The 11,830-nt window shown below is 51.7% G+C and overlaps 5 protein-coding genes across 5 annotated transcripts; 2 read left to right on the forward strand and 3 right to left on the reverse strand.

The window, feature by feature from the left end:
* Positions 1–223: 223 nt before the first annotated feature.
* BP01DRAFT_380516 (uncharacterized protein) lies at positions 224–918 on the reverse strand (the record flags this gene model as incomplete). Its single annotated transcript, XM_025577228.1, has 3 exons — positions 224–406; positions 465–625; positions 690–918. 3 exons carry the CDS (start codon positions 916–918, stop codon positions 224–226), a joined length of 573 nt encoding a protein of 190 aa, XP_025433278.1.
* Positions 919–4,033: 3,115 nt separating this feature from the next.
* Positions 4,034–6,101, reverse strand: BP01DRAFT_314259 (prefoldin-like protein). The gene has a single exon (XM_025572532.1). It carries the CDS (start codon positions 6,002–6,004, stop codon positions 4,172–4,174), a length of 1,833 nt encoding a protein of 610 aa, XP_025433279.1. The 5' UTR covers positions 6,005–6,101; the 3' UTR covers positions 4,034–4,171.
* A 159-nt stretch (positions 6,102–6,260) lies between these two features.
* Positions 6,261–7,826, forward strand: BP01DRAFT_354497 (TFIIH/NER complex subunit TFB3). The gene is made up of 3 exons (XM_025574439.1): positions 6,261–6,348; positions 6,417–6,657; positions 6,714–7,826. The coding sequence occupies exons 1-3, from the start codon at positions 6,303–6,305 to the stop codon at positions 7,573–7,575; spliced, it is 1,149 nt and encodes a 382-aa protein (XP_025433280.1). The 5' UTR covers positions 6,261–6,302; the 3' UTR covers positions 7,576–7,826.
* On the reverse strand, positions 7,697–8,916 carry BP01DRAFT_354498 (uncharacterized protein). Its single transcript, XM_025574440.1, has one exon. It carries the CDS (start codon positions 8,755–8,757, stop codon positions 7,894–7,896), a length of 864 nt encoding a protein of 287 aa, XP_025433281.1. The 5' UTR covers positions 8,758–8,916; the 3' UTR covers positions 7,697–7,893.
* A 155-nt stretch (positions 8,917–9,071) lies between these two features.
* On the forward strand, positions 9,072–11,796 carry BP01DRAFT_354499 (putative GTPase NOG2). Its single transcript, XM_025574441.1, has 3 exons — positions 9,072–9,260; positions 9,319–10,066; positions 10,491–11,796. The coding sequence occupies exons 1-3, from the start codon at positions 9,163–9,165 to the stop codon at positions 11,328–11,330; spliced, it is 1,686 nt and encodes a 561-aa protein (XP_025433282.1). The 5' UTR covers positions 9,072–9,162; the 3' UTR covers positions 11,331–11,796.
* The last annotated feature ends 34 nt before the right edge of the window (positions 11,797–11,830 follow it).

An 11,830-nucleotide genomic window follows, 5' to 3' on the forward strand; every position in this document is an offset into this window, starting at 1 on the left:
GTGCCGGCGGGCTGCGTGCCAGCGGGTTGCGTGCCAGCGGGCTGCGTGCCGGCGGGCTGAGTGCCAGCGGGTTGAGTGCCTGCGGGTTGTGTACCTGCGGGCTGAGTGCCTGCTGGTTGTGTGCCTGCCGGTAGTGTACCCTGGGAAGGACCTGGAGCAGTGGTCCCAGGAATTGGAATCGGAACGGGGACACCAGATGATCCTGCCGCACAGTTGGATTGGATTACAGTGGTGGTGATAGTGACTGTCTGAGCCGAAGCACATCCAGAGCCAGGCACAGGTGCACTAGAGATAGGGCCGCCCGGGATGAAGGAAGATGATTGACCTGGAAGGACCGAGCCTGGTCTGCCGGACTGGGGCACCTGAACCGAGGAGACCGCAGTAGCTGCGCCAGACGCACCAGCACCTGTCCCAGAACCCGAGCAAGAATCGGCGGCTAGTGTGATACTTGAGCAACCAGTCACCGAGGAGCTTTCGGTGGTATAAATGTTCAACTCATTGTTGTCCCCGGTCTGACATGCAACAAAATTAGAGCTACCCTGGTATTGCAGCTGACCACCAGATGAGATTGAAAATCCAGTCTGGGCAGTGGAGCCTAAGTCACACTGGAACTGGGTTACGGAGTCTGTCGGCGTACAAACAGTCAGCGATGGCTCTTGCGCTAGTATCGTTTGACTCGAGAGGCTTACTAGTCACGATACATCCACGCCCACTGCTATCAGTGATGGCACCGTTCGAGTCGATACAGAACGAGGCTGCAGCTAAGCCGCCGCCGATGCGATTCTGGCCATCACCAAGCTGGCCCACAGTGCCAGATACGGCGCCGGAAGCGGTCAGGTGAAAGCAGCACGAGTCGGCACGGCTGACGAGGGCATTAGCTCCAGCAGCGAAAGCTGCAAGAGATGCGAAGTTCTTCATCCTTGCACTAGCGAGCTAAGCCGGCAGCTAGGACAGCGAATGGACTGGAGAAATTCCAGTATGAAGAAATGAAGTGATTGTAATGACAGGAACTCAAGAAGTGACATCCAGGACATGTGCAATCTTTATAAGTGACAGTGAATGCAACGACGGACGTCATATGCCTACCTGGACACAACAAACAAGTCCAAGAACGAACAATACACTACCTCCACATGTAGATTGAGAAAATAAAAGTAGGCTGCAGCTCATTGCAATACCGCTGCAAGGTCGAGGAGACCATGGGCCCGGCAGAGAACCACCATGGACCCAGCCAGACATGGCCGATGTGCGAGCAGACAAGTAACGAATTGGCCGACAGACTCAGGTCTGGACAACCTCCCAGGTCGGTAAGAGTTCATTGAGTAAACGTCATATGTCCTGAGCTTTTGTGGAATTGAAAACCCTGCACAGTAGTGAGTGGCTCCTGCGCTGCAAGAGGGCTGCAAGAGAGGGGTGGCCATGTCAGTAGCCAAGGTGTTTCAGGGCCTCTCTACCTTGGTGGAACCAGCCCCATCAAGCGGTGCCTCTTGGATCGGCCGGATACCCTGCCTTAACGAATGATTCCCCGATTGCGTAGCGTTTGATTGCGACTCCGGTGGCAACAAAGTATCCATCTACGGTTATGTCCGCCATTTCAGTGATCCAAAACAGGGCTAATATTTGCCTCACACCAGGAACCGGACTTTGGATTTCTCAGGAACGTGTTGCTTCTTTTCTAATTCATCCAGCCGACGTGCAAGCCGACGATTGACCATCGCCGTGCTTAGCGGGACAAGGCATGAAGCAAAAAGAGCAAGCCTGCCGGAATGGAAGAAGAGGAGCTTCGATCAGCGCCCATTGAGAAATCGGCAACGGGAATGTCGGATTCTATCTCGAAGGGCCCATTGCATCATTCCTTCCGTATACAGACCGTGTCCTGGATGCCTCTCTTTCCACCACATGGTGTGCGGAGTCATCGAAGCGTTACCCTCAGCAACTCGGCTGGACAGGAGGTTTTCCGTGGAGGTCAACAGGCTGGATTGTTTACCAAAGGGTAAGCGAAGTGATTGACACTGCACGTCATCATTGAGACAATCGAATGTGATTGCAGCATCGGACTTCCGAAATGGAGGCGAGGATGGTGTTCCTGAAGTGGACGAGGTGGATGAGGTGGACCGATGGGATTTGAGATGGGGAATTGGGGAGAATGGAAGAGAGTTCGTTTCATCTGAAACAGACCAGACAGCGGAACTCATCGGGAAGGGATTAACTCCACCAAGAAAAAACAGGGGACGCAGCCACTCACAGCCACCACAGTCATGGAGCAATCATTTCTTTCTCTTTCCCCCGCGATGCTTGGGTGGAAAAGAAGTGGATCAATGACGAAAACAACAGCCAACGGCATTGCTTGTGGTTTTATTATCTTTTTTTCTAATGGGGATGTGCAATTGGCATTCATCATCATCGCTATTTTTATTTCTTGACTGCTCATCTACGGAGCTGTGTAAACAGTAATGCAATGATATCCCCATTCCTTTCTATTCCTTCAAGTAAATGCTATGTCGATCGGACTCGCCTCCTCATTCTCGTAAGCGCAGGTTGTCACTCAAGGGGCAAAGTGCATACATACTTAGCACTTGAAACCTCAACTGCACAAGCCCTATAGCCCTGTGCCATTGAGCTATAATCGTTGTCGTTATGTGTAATGCTGTATGCAATAGCGTTGATACTTAAGTTTCTTAATTTCTGGATCTCCAAAACACAGGATTATTTATGATTTCCCCAATGTTTGGTATACATAGTGAAGTGTCTGTGTTTACACCATACTTTAGACATACGCTTACAAGTGCTCACAGGTTTGACAGCCGAAGCACTTTATGGGGAAAAGAAATAAGAGTTACCGTACATCTCCTTATGCCCTCACAATCCCCGCACAAGGCGCTTACGTATGCCTCTACGGCGTACAATTCATCATTCCACCCGAGGATCCATGCAATCAGTTTGCCCGAATTCCCTGAAAGCACTTCTTGAACCCTTTTTTTGGTGTGTACCCAGCGTTTTCTAGACCAGGTTTCCAGTCCTTCTGGCCTCTGCATTTAGACTGTGGCCAGGACATAGACGGGGAAGGGGAAGTTCTGTCGCGGTGGAGAGCTTTGGGGTTGCCAGTCGAACTGCTCTGGTTCAACATTGGGAGCCCGCCATTAACTTCCCATCCAATCTTCCCCACTCTGTAGACCGTGGATAAAGCAGGTCCCGCATAATGTCTTTCCTGGTCCATTTGTTTACTGGACTGTACAGTGTATTGTACATCAACCATCGATAGATAACGAAGAGGTGGAAGATTTGAAGAATCGCAATTGACATGTTGGGATGACATGCGCAAGCCCGTCTTCACACCCCAGCATGTCTTACTTGGTCCCACTTGTCTATGACTATGACTGGAAGAAAACAAGTTATCTCGCGCTGATCGATTGAGTGTACCTGCCTAGCAAGTGTCAATTGCTTGATCGATTGGATGGAACAATGGGCGAGGAGGGCCTCAGATCCATGGATAGATGATCCTGACGTCGATGTCAGTTGCAGATCACTTCCATTCTTACATGGAATTCCCGCACTGGTACGCAAGCAATGATCCGCTTACTCCGCGATGTAGTGAACTATAACTTGATGCATTATGCTGACTTGGAAGTAATGACAGATTCATTTGAAGCGCCAGTTGCCTGACCTGAATCAATTGCTGGGATAATCTCCGCGCCCAAACTATGCTGCTGGCATTGGCTCGGGACCAGTACATTGAGAGGTTTGGGGGTGTAATGCGAGCAAGGAAGGTTTGGAGGCGTTGAGTCATGACCGCCGAATTACAGAATAGAGTAGCATTTTCTACGTAGATGGCACCTGCAATCTCTGGATATAGGATAGTCAATGCGTTGTCGAGGGTGAAACGTAACTGTATAGCCACCTCTTACTGTATGTAAGTACTCGTGAAAGTCCAATACATCCAATAACGGAAATGCAGTCAGAGAGCCCTGAGTCATTGATCTTGGACGTTCAGCACCATGAGCATACCACGAGTGAGGTATGCCCGGACATATGGCTGAAGTCCTGCCAGTACATAGATATCTTCTTGAGGAGTCGAAGTCAACGATGCTAGAGAGAACATGCATTGCCTATTTTGCTTGAGTTGTATATAATGGGTATCTGCTTGGGGCGTGCGTTTGAAATTCCTATCGTCCTACCTCATGCGCGTAGCTTTAAACTTACTCACGCGTCTTGGCGCCTCCTCTGTCTCGAGCGGGACAATTTCGGGCTCTTCGTCCACAAATCCGCCTTTCTCCTTGATCATGCGATTGCGAATTTGGTAAAACTCAGTAGCAATCTCCTTCCGGTGCAGTTGTTCATCAAGCTCGTCTGGTTCCGGCGCCATAGCGGAGCTGGCAGAGACATCACGTTCGACAAGTGTGTCCGCCAGGATTTTTCCTTCTGGGCCTCTGGGTGCGGGGTCTTTCTCAGCTATATCTGAGATTGGCTGGGAGAAGGGTTTGGGCTCCGCTGGTCTTGCTGGGAAAAGAGGCAGAGATGATGGTGCGGGAGAGGGGGTGCTAGTCTTGCGCAAAGACGAACGAAGTTCGACGGGCCGGGAAGGTCCGGGAGTTGAAGTCTCTGACGCAGTGGTTGGTTCTGCTGTACCGTCGTCCGTTTTCCGAGCGCTCTTGAATCGGGAGACTTTCTTTGGTGCACCTTTAGTTGATGGCTCCTTTGCAACTGGCTGCGTGCGCTCAACCACTGAGTCTGCAAGAACAGGTACACTCGACTCTCGGACTGGAACAACCTTCTTGTCCTGGACCGGAGGTTTAGGGGCCGGAGCAATATCGAGATCGTCAGCAAAAGCGACCCTCTTCTTCGGTTTCTTCTCGGGTACAGGTTCGCTGCCTGTCTCGGGGATTGTCTCGACACGATCTATACTGGGCTGCTCTAGCTCTGCCTTAACATCGGTTGGGAGAAAGTCAGTGTTCTTGCCGATGTTCCACAAGCCTCTCGCGTTCAGTTTGGCCTCTAACTCGCGCATTTCGCGGTGGTAATCCTCGTCGAGAATACGTCCTGTAGTCCTTCCATATTCGTCTTCCTCCTCGTCTTCATCATCGTCGTAATCTTCGTAATCTTCGTCAACAGAGACGTCGCTTGCATCCTCATCAAGTTCCAGCTCGGCCACGACCGCTCCGACCTCGTTCAAGCTATACTGCAGCATTTCACGCCGGAGCTGGGCATCCTCTGGCGATTCTTCAATGCATGCTGCAAGACGCTGATATTCAAGAAGTCCAGCCGCATCCATTGCCGGAGGCTTGTGGTTGTGCTCGGGAGTCGTCGCTTCTCGCGCTTGCTCCTCCCTGGCATCCGGTGGATTAACTTCCTCGACCTCCAGTGTAGTTGGATTTTCCCCCGTAGCCTGTGAGCCCTCCGTAGGCCGTGCAGCATGTTGCAAAGAGTCATTCTGTGCTGGAATCACATCTGCCAGGTCCGGTATATCCTTGACACCGGCCTTTTGCAAGGCATTTAGCAGCTCAGGCGCCTGGCTGCCCGGGGTAGTTGTCTTGCTCGAAATAATATCGCCGTTCTCGTCAAGCTCTTCAAAGATCTCAGTCATTGGAAATTCGGCCGTGGTTTCGCTCGGTGGTTGCTCCTGTGAGTCCAGCGCGTATAGTCCACTCTCTGCGGCGCGTAATCTTTTCTCCATCGCCGTGACGTTCTGTTTCACGTAGTCGATACGCCGAGCGATCAGGTTGATTACCTGTCCCTTGGTGCGGGTCACGCCTTCTTTGTCGCCTAGCATCAGCTTCACTTCATCCTCAGTGACAAGTGAGCCGGCCAGATTGTGACCCACACGAAGAAAGTCGCTGGAGGTCGCATCGTCAGGGAGGTCATTGATTCCCTCCTTGAGACCTTCGTACTCTGCCTCCCACGTGCGCCAGTGGTAAAGTGATTCCTGGAGCTTCGAAATGTTACCCTCGAGTTCTAGACGCTGACGCTCCAGTTCGTGCAGCTGGCGGTCGGGGACACCCATAATCATCGCCTTATCGAGAAATCGGAGAGAGTGATAAGAGGCTTGTTCCACAGAAGGAAGCAGTTGGGGGAGCCAAAATGAGAGATATGTGAGTGAAAGAAGGTCAGAAACCGGAGACGGGGAGAGGGCGGCGGCAAAAGAAAAAAGTTCCGCCGCGGAACAATGAGCGGAATGGCTGATTGGCCCGTGCGGGCAGTTGGATTAATCACCCGTCATTTAGGCTTCATCGCTGCGCTACCTGCGTACTATTCAACACTAACTCCGTTCTGCCTTGCACTTTTATTAGGACCGCGAGCTGTATACTATGCCGCCTGCCCGGGATGCTATGGCTAATCGCGGGGATGATGACGGTATGATGGTTTACCCTGATCGGGAGCCCCCGCTGCCTGAAGTGTACTAACCAGCGTTCTTTCTTCAGAGGTGTGCCCCGTCTGCAAATCCTCGCGGTACCTGAACCCGGACATGCAGTTCCTCATCAATCCAGAATGTTATCACAAGATGTGCGAGTCGTGTGTAGACCGCATTTTCTCCTCAGGCCCGGCCAACTGCCCCGTTGCGGGTTGCCACAAGACGTTGCGAAAGGCTCGGTTTCGGAAGCAGACGTTCGAGGATATCAATGTGGAACGAGAGGTGGACATCCGGCGCAGAGTAATGCAGATGTCTGTCATCTAGTTGGTTGCCTGGTGACCATACAGGGTGCTAATGCTGTCCACAGACTCAACCGCCGTGAAGAAGAATTCGATTCCAAACGTGCTTGGGACGACTTCCTTGAACAACGGGAAGAGATAATCGCAAACCTCGTACATGGCACCGATGTGGCAAAGACTGAAGGCGATCTGCAACGATATGCTTCGGAAAACATGCGCTCGATCCGCGCCAATCAAGCTCGCGAGGCGCAGGAAGCCTCGTCTTTCAAGGAGCAACAAACACATGAGCAGGAACTGGCACGACTTCGCCGAGAAGCAGCTAAGCAAGAATACGAAAACGAACGGCGGGAACTGCAGGCCTCTCGGGAGGATGTCCTCACTCGGCTCGCAGCCGGACGACCCGGCGACGCTGCGGCTATTGCACGCGAGGGCAAGAAGGTGTTGCTCAAGAAATCATCTGCTCGACGTAGTGAAGAGGATCGGATCCGACAGAAGCAGGCTGCTCTACGGAATTCAGATGCTAGAAAGGCTGGTCAGGCGGGAACCGCGGCCGATAAAGCCGATGCTGCCGGCGATTCGGGCTTGATCAAGGGACTCAAAAAGATTGTGACTCCGGAACCCGAGAAGCCCTACGACCCATTCGGTGGCATCATTCCCAACAAGAGGGACTACTATACTTTACGCGACTACTACCCGTCGAGCTATCTGGATCCCCTCCGACAGGATACTCGTATGCAGGCAGGCGGGTATGATCTGCAAGAGTACTATTCTCGCACATTGATGGAAGCATTTGCCGGATTGGGCTGTTTCATCGATGAGGAGGTGGCACAACGTGACCCTGCAGGTTCTCTTGGGGCTTCGGGATCTGTCGCGACTCAAGGAGCTTCCTTGGCGGCAGTTTCTACTGCTGGCACTCTAGATCCCAGCTGAAGGGGCTGTACGTCGCTTTCTAGGCCCGCTGAATCTGGTTCATGTTGTTTTTCTTTGTGCTTTTTCTTCAGGTGGAAAACAGCTTCACCTAAGGCCTGCGTTGGTGTATATAGTGCATAGCGATGGCGTTCTCGTATGGAATTTTGGGTGCCCTTCTGGAGTATAGAAACAGAGGTCTCCGCAATGGGATATGATGGACCTAGGTGTACAAAAAAGGGAAAGCTAACACAAACCCATATGAAATTGTTTAACAGAATCAAAAACACCGAATTGTATGACATCGAACGTAATGTACAACCCTCCCTATAACATAGCCCACTAAAACTTACCACCGGTAATCTCCTCTCCAAGCTTCTTGATTCTGGCTTGGATAGCATTGAAGCGAGCAGATTCAGTCTTGGTCCCCTCGTTGACAAGACTGGAGACGGTCTGAGGGTAACCCAGGTTCCAGATGTTCTTACCCTCCTGCTGATCACTGCGCCATGCCGGATTATGGTCGTCAGGGAAAACTCTTTCAATCTCGGCGGCAAGCTGGGTCTCGTCGACTATGAACTGACGCGCGTTCATGTACAATTCGTGCAAGTGTTCGCCACGCGCGGCCTTCTTCTGGGCTTGTTTGCGTTGAAACCGTCTCGTGGACTTGCGAAGAAGAGCTTCCTTTCCGGGACACGGCAACACCGGCGTGCGCTTGGGCAACATGGCTTTGACAATGGTGTTTTGAGTCAGCTGCACGTCAAGTCTCTCTGGCTGCCGTAGGACCTGTTCTCGTAATTGTTGCTTCTGCTCGCTCCGCCACTTCATCGTCTTGTCGGTTGCCTGCTTGCGGGCATGCAGTTCCAGCAGACCTTCCCGGAGGTTCTGTCTTCGCATCTCAGCCATTTGCTTCTTCTGTTCGATGTATTCGTAGTTAGGGTCATTGGGGTCGGCTCTTTTCTCTTTGGTCGGCAATGGCGTAGCGGCGGAAATGTACGCTTCCGTGGGCTTGTCCGTGCGGCGGGAAGGAAAGATTTCGCGAGGGACTGGAAGGACACCCTTGACGCGGGGCTTGGAAGGGAGGTTAGGCTGAAGGACCCGAGGCACATCAATGAAGCTGGGAGACTCAGGTCCGACTCGCAGAGAGGATGAGGTCGCGAAGCCGCGGAGCTGCACGGCGGCAGTTCTGGGATTCCGAAAGAGAGCCATGATAGACAGAGGGGCGTTGGTCAATGGTACGAGGAGGAATAGGCTCAATTGGGTCGAAGATATCGGAGTAATCTATTTGGACAGGCTCGAGTAAATTCACTGGCCCACCTCAATCAACCAGCGACAGACACAGAGATCCTGAAAGGGCTGCTGGCAAAGGCGGTCCTGCTCCAGCGGCAGTCGGACAGAGAGCGAAACGAATTTCCTGCCCTTGGTCCGTGCACCGCTTAGCTTGGCGCGCGCAAACTGACAGAAAAAAAAAATAATTCCCGCGCTTGGGAAACTTTTCTTTCTTTCTCTTTTCTCTTTTCCTTCTTGCGCTCCGCCAACTCTTATTTTGCAACACTACCACTCTGAGAACTCTCTTTATAACTTCTTGAGGTGCTCTTGGGAGGTGTTCTCATCATGGGTACCGGAAAGAAGGAAGCCACTCGTCGAGAGCGGCAGGGGAAGACTGGTGATGGCATGGGCAATGTCAGGACCAAGGGTGAAAATTTCTACAGGTGGGTTATTTGACAAGAAGGATTGCTTTACTGAACGCTAGACTAACATGCTTTGAAGAGATGCGAAGAAGGTGAAGCATCTGAACATGCTGAAGGATGGAAAACCTCGACGCAACGCTGAGGGAAAGATCACGGTGGCTGCTTCATACCAGTCTCGAGATGCCCCGGTTGCTAGAATCGAACCAAACCGTAAATGGTTTGGAAACACGAGAGTAATTTCTCAAGAGGCCCTCTCTTCCTTCCGTGAAGCAGTCGCCGAGCGTGCTTCCGATCCTTATTCAGTCTTGCTCAAAACCAACAAGCTTCCCATGAGCCTTATCAGAGATGACAAGGGCGCGAATGGCTTGAAGCAACATGAAGCTAAGATGGCGATTGAGAATTCTCCTTTCGGTGATACCTTTGGTCCCAAGGCTCAGAGAAAGCGTGTCAAGCTGGGTGTTGCCTCTCTGGAGGACCTTGCTGGCGAGACCGTCAAGATGCACGACGCCTATGTCGAGAAGACAGACCATGCTACTCATGAAGACGGTACCTTGGTTGTCAATGGCGACGACGTTGCAAAGGATGAAAACTCGGGCCTGGCAACCACTGCTGTTGAGTCTGTCTTCTCCAAGGGTCAGAGTAAGCGTATCTGGAACGAACTTTATAAGGTCATTGATTCTTCCGATGTGGTACTTCACCTTCTCGATGCACGTGATCCCGATGGTACACGTTGTAGGAGTATCGAAAAGTATATCCGTGAGGAGGCTCCTCACAAGCACTTGGTCTTTGTTTTGAATAAGTGTGATCTTGTTCCTACTGGTGTCGCGGTAAGTTTATTGCTCTCATACTGGCTTCATTTGTTCACACCCCTCGTTATTTTCCTTACAACCAGGGTCTCGGCCCTATGCCATTGCTAAGTCAAGGCTTCTCCCTGCGACTTCGTGTCGTGTTTTTCTACCTTGGGAGTATGTCTGTTACAGCTCTGGCAGATTGACGCGGATCCGCGCCGACCTTCTTTCTGAAGCTAGGCTGGCTGGTTTTCGTTTTGAAAGCCAGTCGCAAGGATCAAGCTGTGTTTTGTTTTTGAGTTGAGATCTGCTTCCGCTCAATGAGTGGCCCATAGCAGTTCTCTTAGTAACATCTCACACATTTTTTCTCATCTCATGTCACATTTTTGTTATGCGTTATTATGTTTTGCCATATTGCTCCCGGTGCAATGTCTTTGGTGTTCGCCTGCTAATGTAACACCAGGCTGCTTGGGTGCGCCACTTGTCGAAAGACTATCCTACTCTAGCATTCCACGCTTCGATCACCAACTCTTTCGGCAAGGGTTCTTTGATCCAACTTCTAAGGCAGTTCTCCTCTCTGCACTCCGACCGGAAACAGATTTCGGTCGGCCTGATCGGGTATCCGAACACTGGAAAATCTTCTGTCATCAACACTTTGCGGAAGAAGAAGGTGTGTACTGTGGCCCCCATTCCTGGGGAGACCAAGGTCTGGCAGTATGTTACCTTGATGAAGCGGATCTACCTCATCGATTGTCCGGGCGTGGTACCGGCCAGCTCAAACGCCACCCCCGAAGATATTCTTCTTCGAGGTGTCGTTCGAGTGGAGAACGTAGAGAATCCCGAGCAGTACATCCCGGCCGTTCTCAAGCGAGTGCAGCCTAAACATCTGGAGCGCACGTACGGCATCAAAAACGTGGATGATCCCATTGAATTTCTCAGTATTCTTGCACGCAAGGGCGGTCGTCTGCTTCGTGGCGGCGAGCCTGACCTTGATGGTGTCGCCAAGATGGTCATCAATGACTTCCTGCGAGGAAAGATTCCCTGGTTCACCCCTCCGCCTCACAATGCCGGTGGGGAGGACGAGGCGATCGAAGGCCGTGCTGGTCGGCTCGGAGAAATGAGTCGGAAGCGCAAGCTTGATGAGACAACCTCTGAAAAACCAGATGACTCTAAAGAAGCTTCAAAAGGAAAGACTCCCGAGTCCGACAATGATGAGTTCGAGGGCTTTGACAGTGACGACGACGATGACTCGATTGCAAACCTTGAAGTCAGCGACGAGGAAAGTGGCGAAGAGAACGACTAGGCATTCTTTTTGGCGAAACTCTTGTCAAACCCCACCAACGAGCCAGGTACCTCCTATGCCATCTGGCATCGCTCCCGAAGACATGCACCCCCGGTCGCGTATGTCGCTCCACAACTCAAAGGCGTATCCCAAGGTTCTGTCATACCTTGTCTTTTGATGGTCATCGAGAGCCACGTGCCTCACAGCACACAAGGACACGAACTCCTTTCGAGACTGGACCATCAGCAGGCGCCTCAAGCCTAGCACTGGTTCTATGTGAAATCTGCTGGCGTGCCATCTGGACTGTACATCAGCAGTGCACGCCATGGCTCAACTCAGTGAGCATGGTTCGTCCTGTCGATCAGATTCTTGACCAACATGACGCGCCTTAAATTATTTAGAGATACCCGCTTAGTGTTCACCCGAAGACTTGAAGCATTCAATCAAACGACCATCCTGAAACAAGGTGGTCTGATTCAGAAGAAGACTGGTTTTTTCCCACAGTAATCCACCCGTAAACA

The sequence above is a fragment of the Aspergillus saccharolyticus genome (genome assembly GCF_003184585.1).
Source record: "Aspergillus saccharolyticus JOP 1030-1 unplaced genomic scaffold BP01scaffold_7, whole genome shotgun sequence".
NCBI lineage: Eukaryota > Fungi > Ascomycota > Eurotiomycetes > Eurotiales > Aspergillaceae > Aspergillus > Aspergillus saccharolyticus.

Bases quoted from the DNA above. Each gene is read 5' to 3' on its own strand.
- BP01DRAFT_314259 (XM_025572532.1), bottom strand. From the start codon at position 6,004: ATGATTATGGGTGTCCCCGACCGCCAGCTGCACGAACTGGAGCGTCAG.
- BP01DRAFT_354497 (XM_025574439.1), top strand. From the start codon at position 6,303: ATGCCGCCTGCCCGGGATGCTATGGCTAATCGCGGGGATGATGACG. The intron at 6,349-6,416 runs GTATGATGGTTT...TTCTTTCTTCAG, and splicing joins TAATCGCGGGGATGATGACG to AGGTGTGCCCCGTCTGCAAA. The intron at 6,658-6,713 runs GTCTGTCATCTA...TGCTGTCCACAG, and splicing joins CGGCGCAGAGTAATGCAGAT to ACTCAACCGCCGTGAAGAAG.
- BP01DRAFT_354498 (XM_025574440.1), bottom strand. From the start codon at position 8,757: ATGGCTCTCTTTCGGAATCCCAGAACTGCCGCCGTGCAGCTCCGCGGC.
- BP01DRAFT_354499 (XM_025574441.1), top strand. From the start codon at position 9,163: ATGGGTACCGGAAAGAAGGAAGCCACTCGTCGAGAGCGGCAGGGGAAG. The intron at 9,261-9,318 runs GTGGGTTATTTG...CATGCTTTGAAG, and splicing joins AAGGGTGAAAATTTCTACAG to AGATGCGAAGAAGGTGAAGC. The intron at 10,067-10,490 runs GTAAGTTTATTG...ATGTAACACCAG, and splicing joins TTGTTCCTACTGGTGTCGCG to GCTGCTTGGGTGCGCCACTT.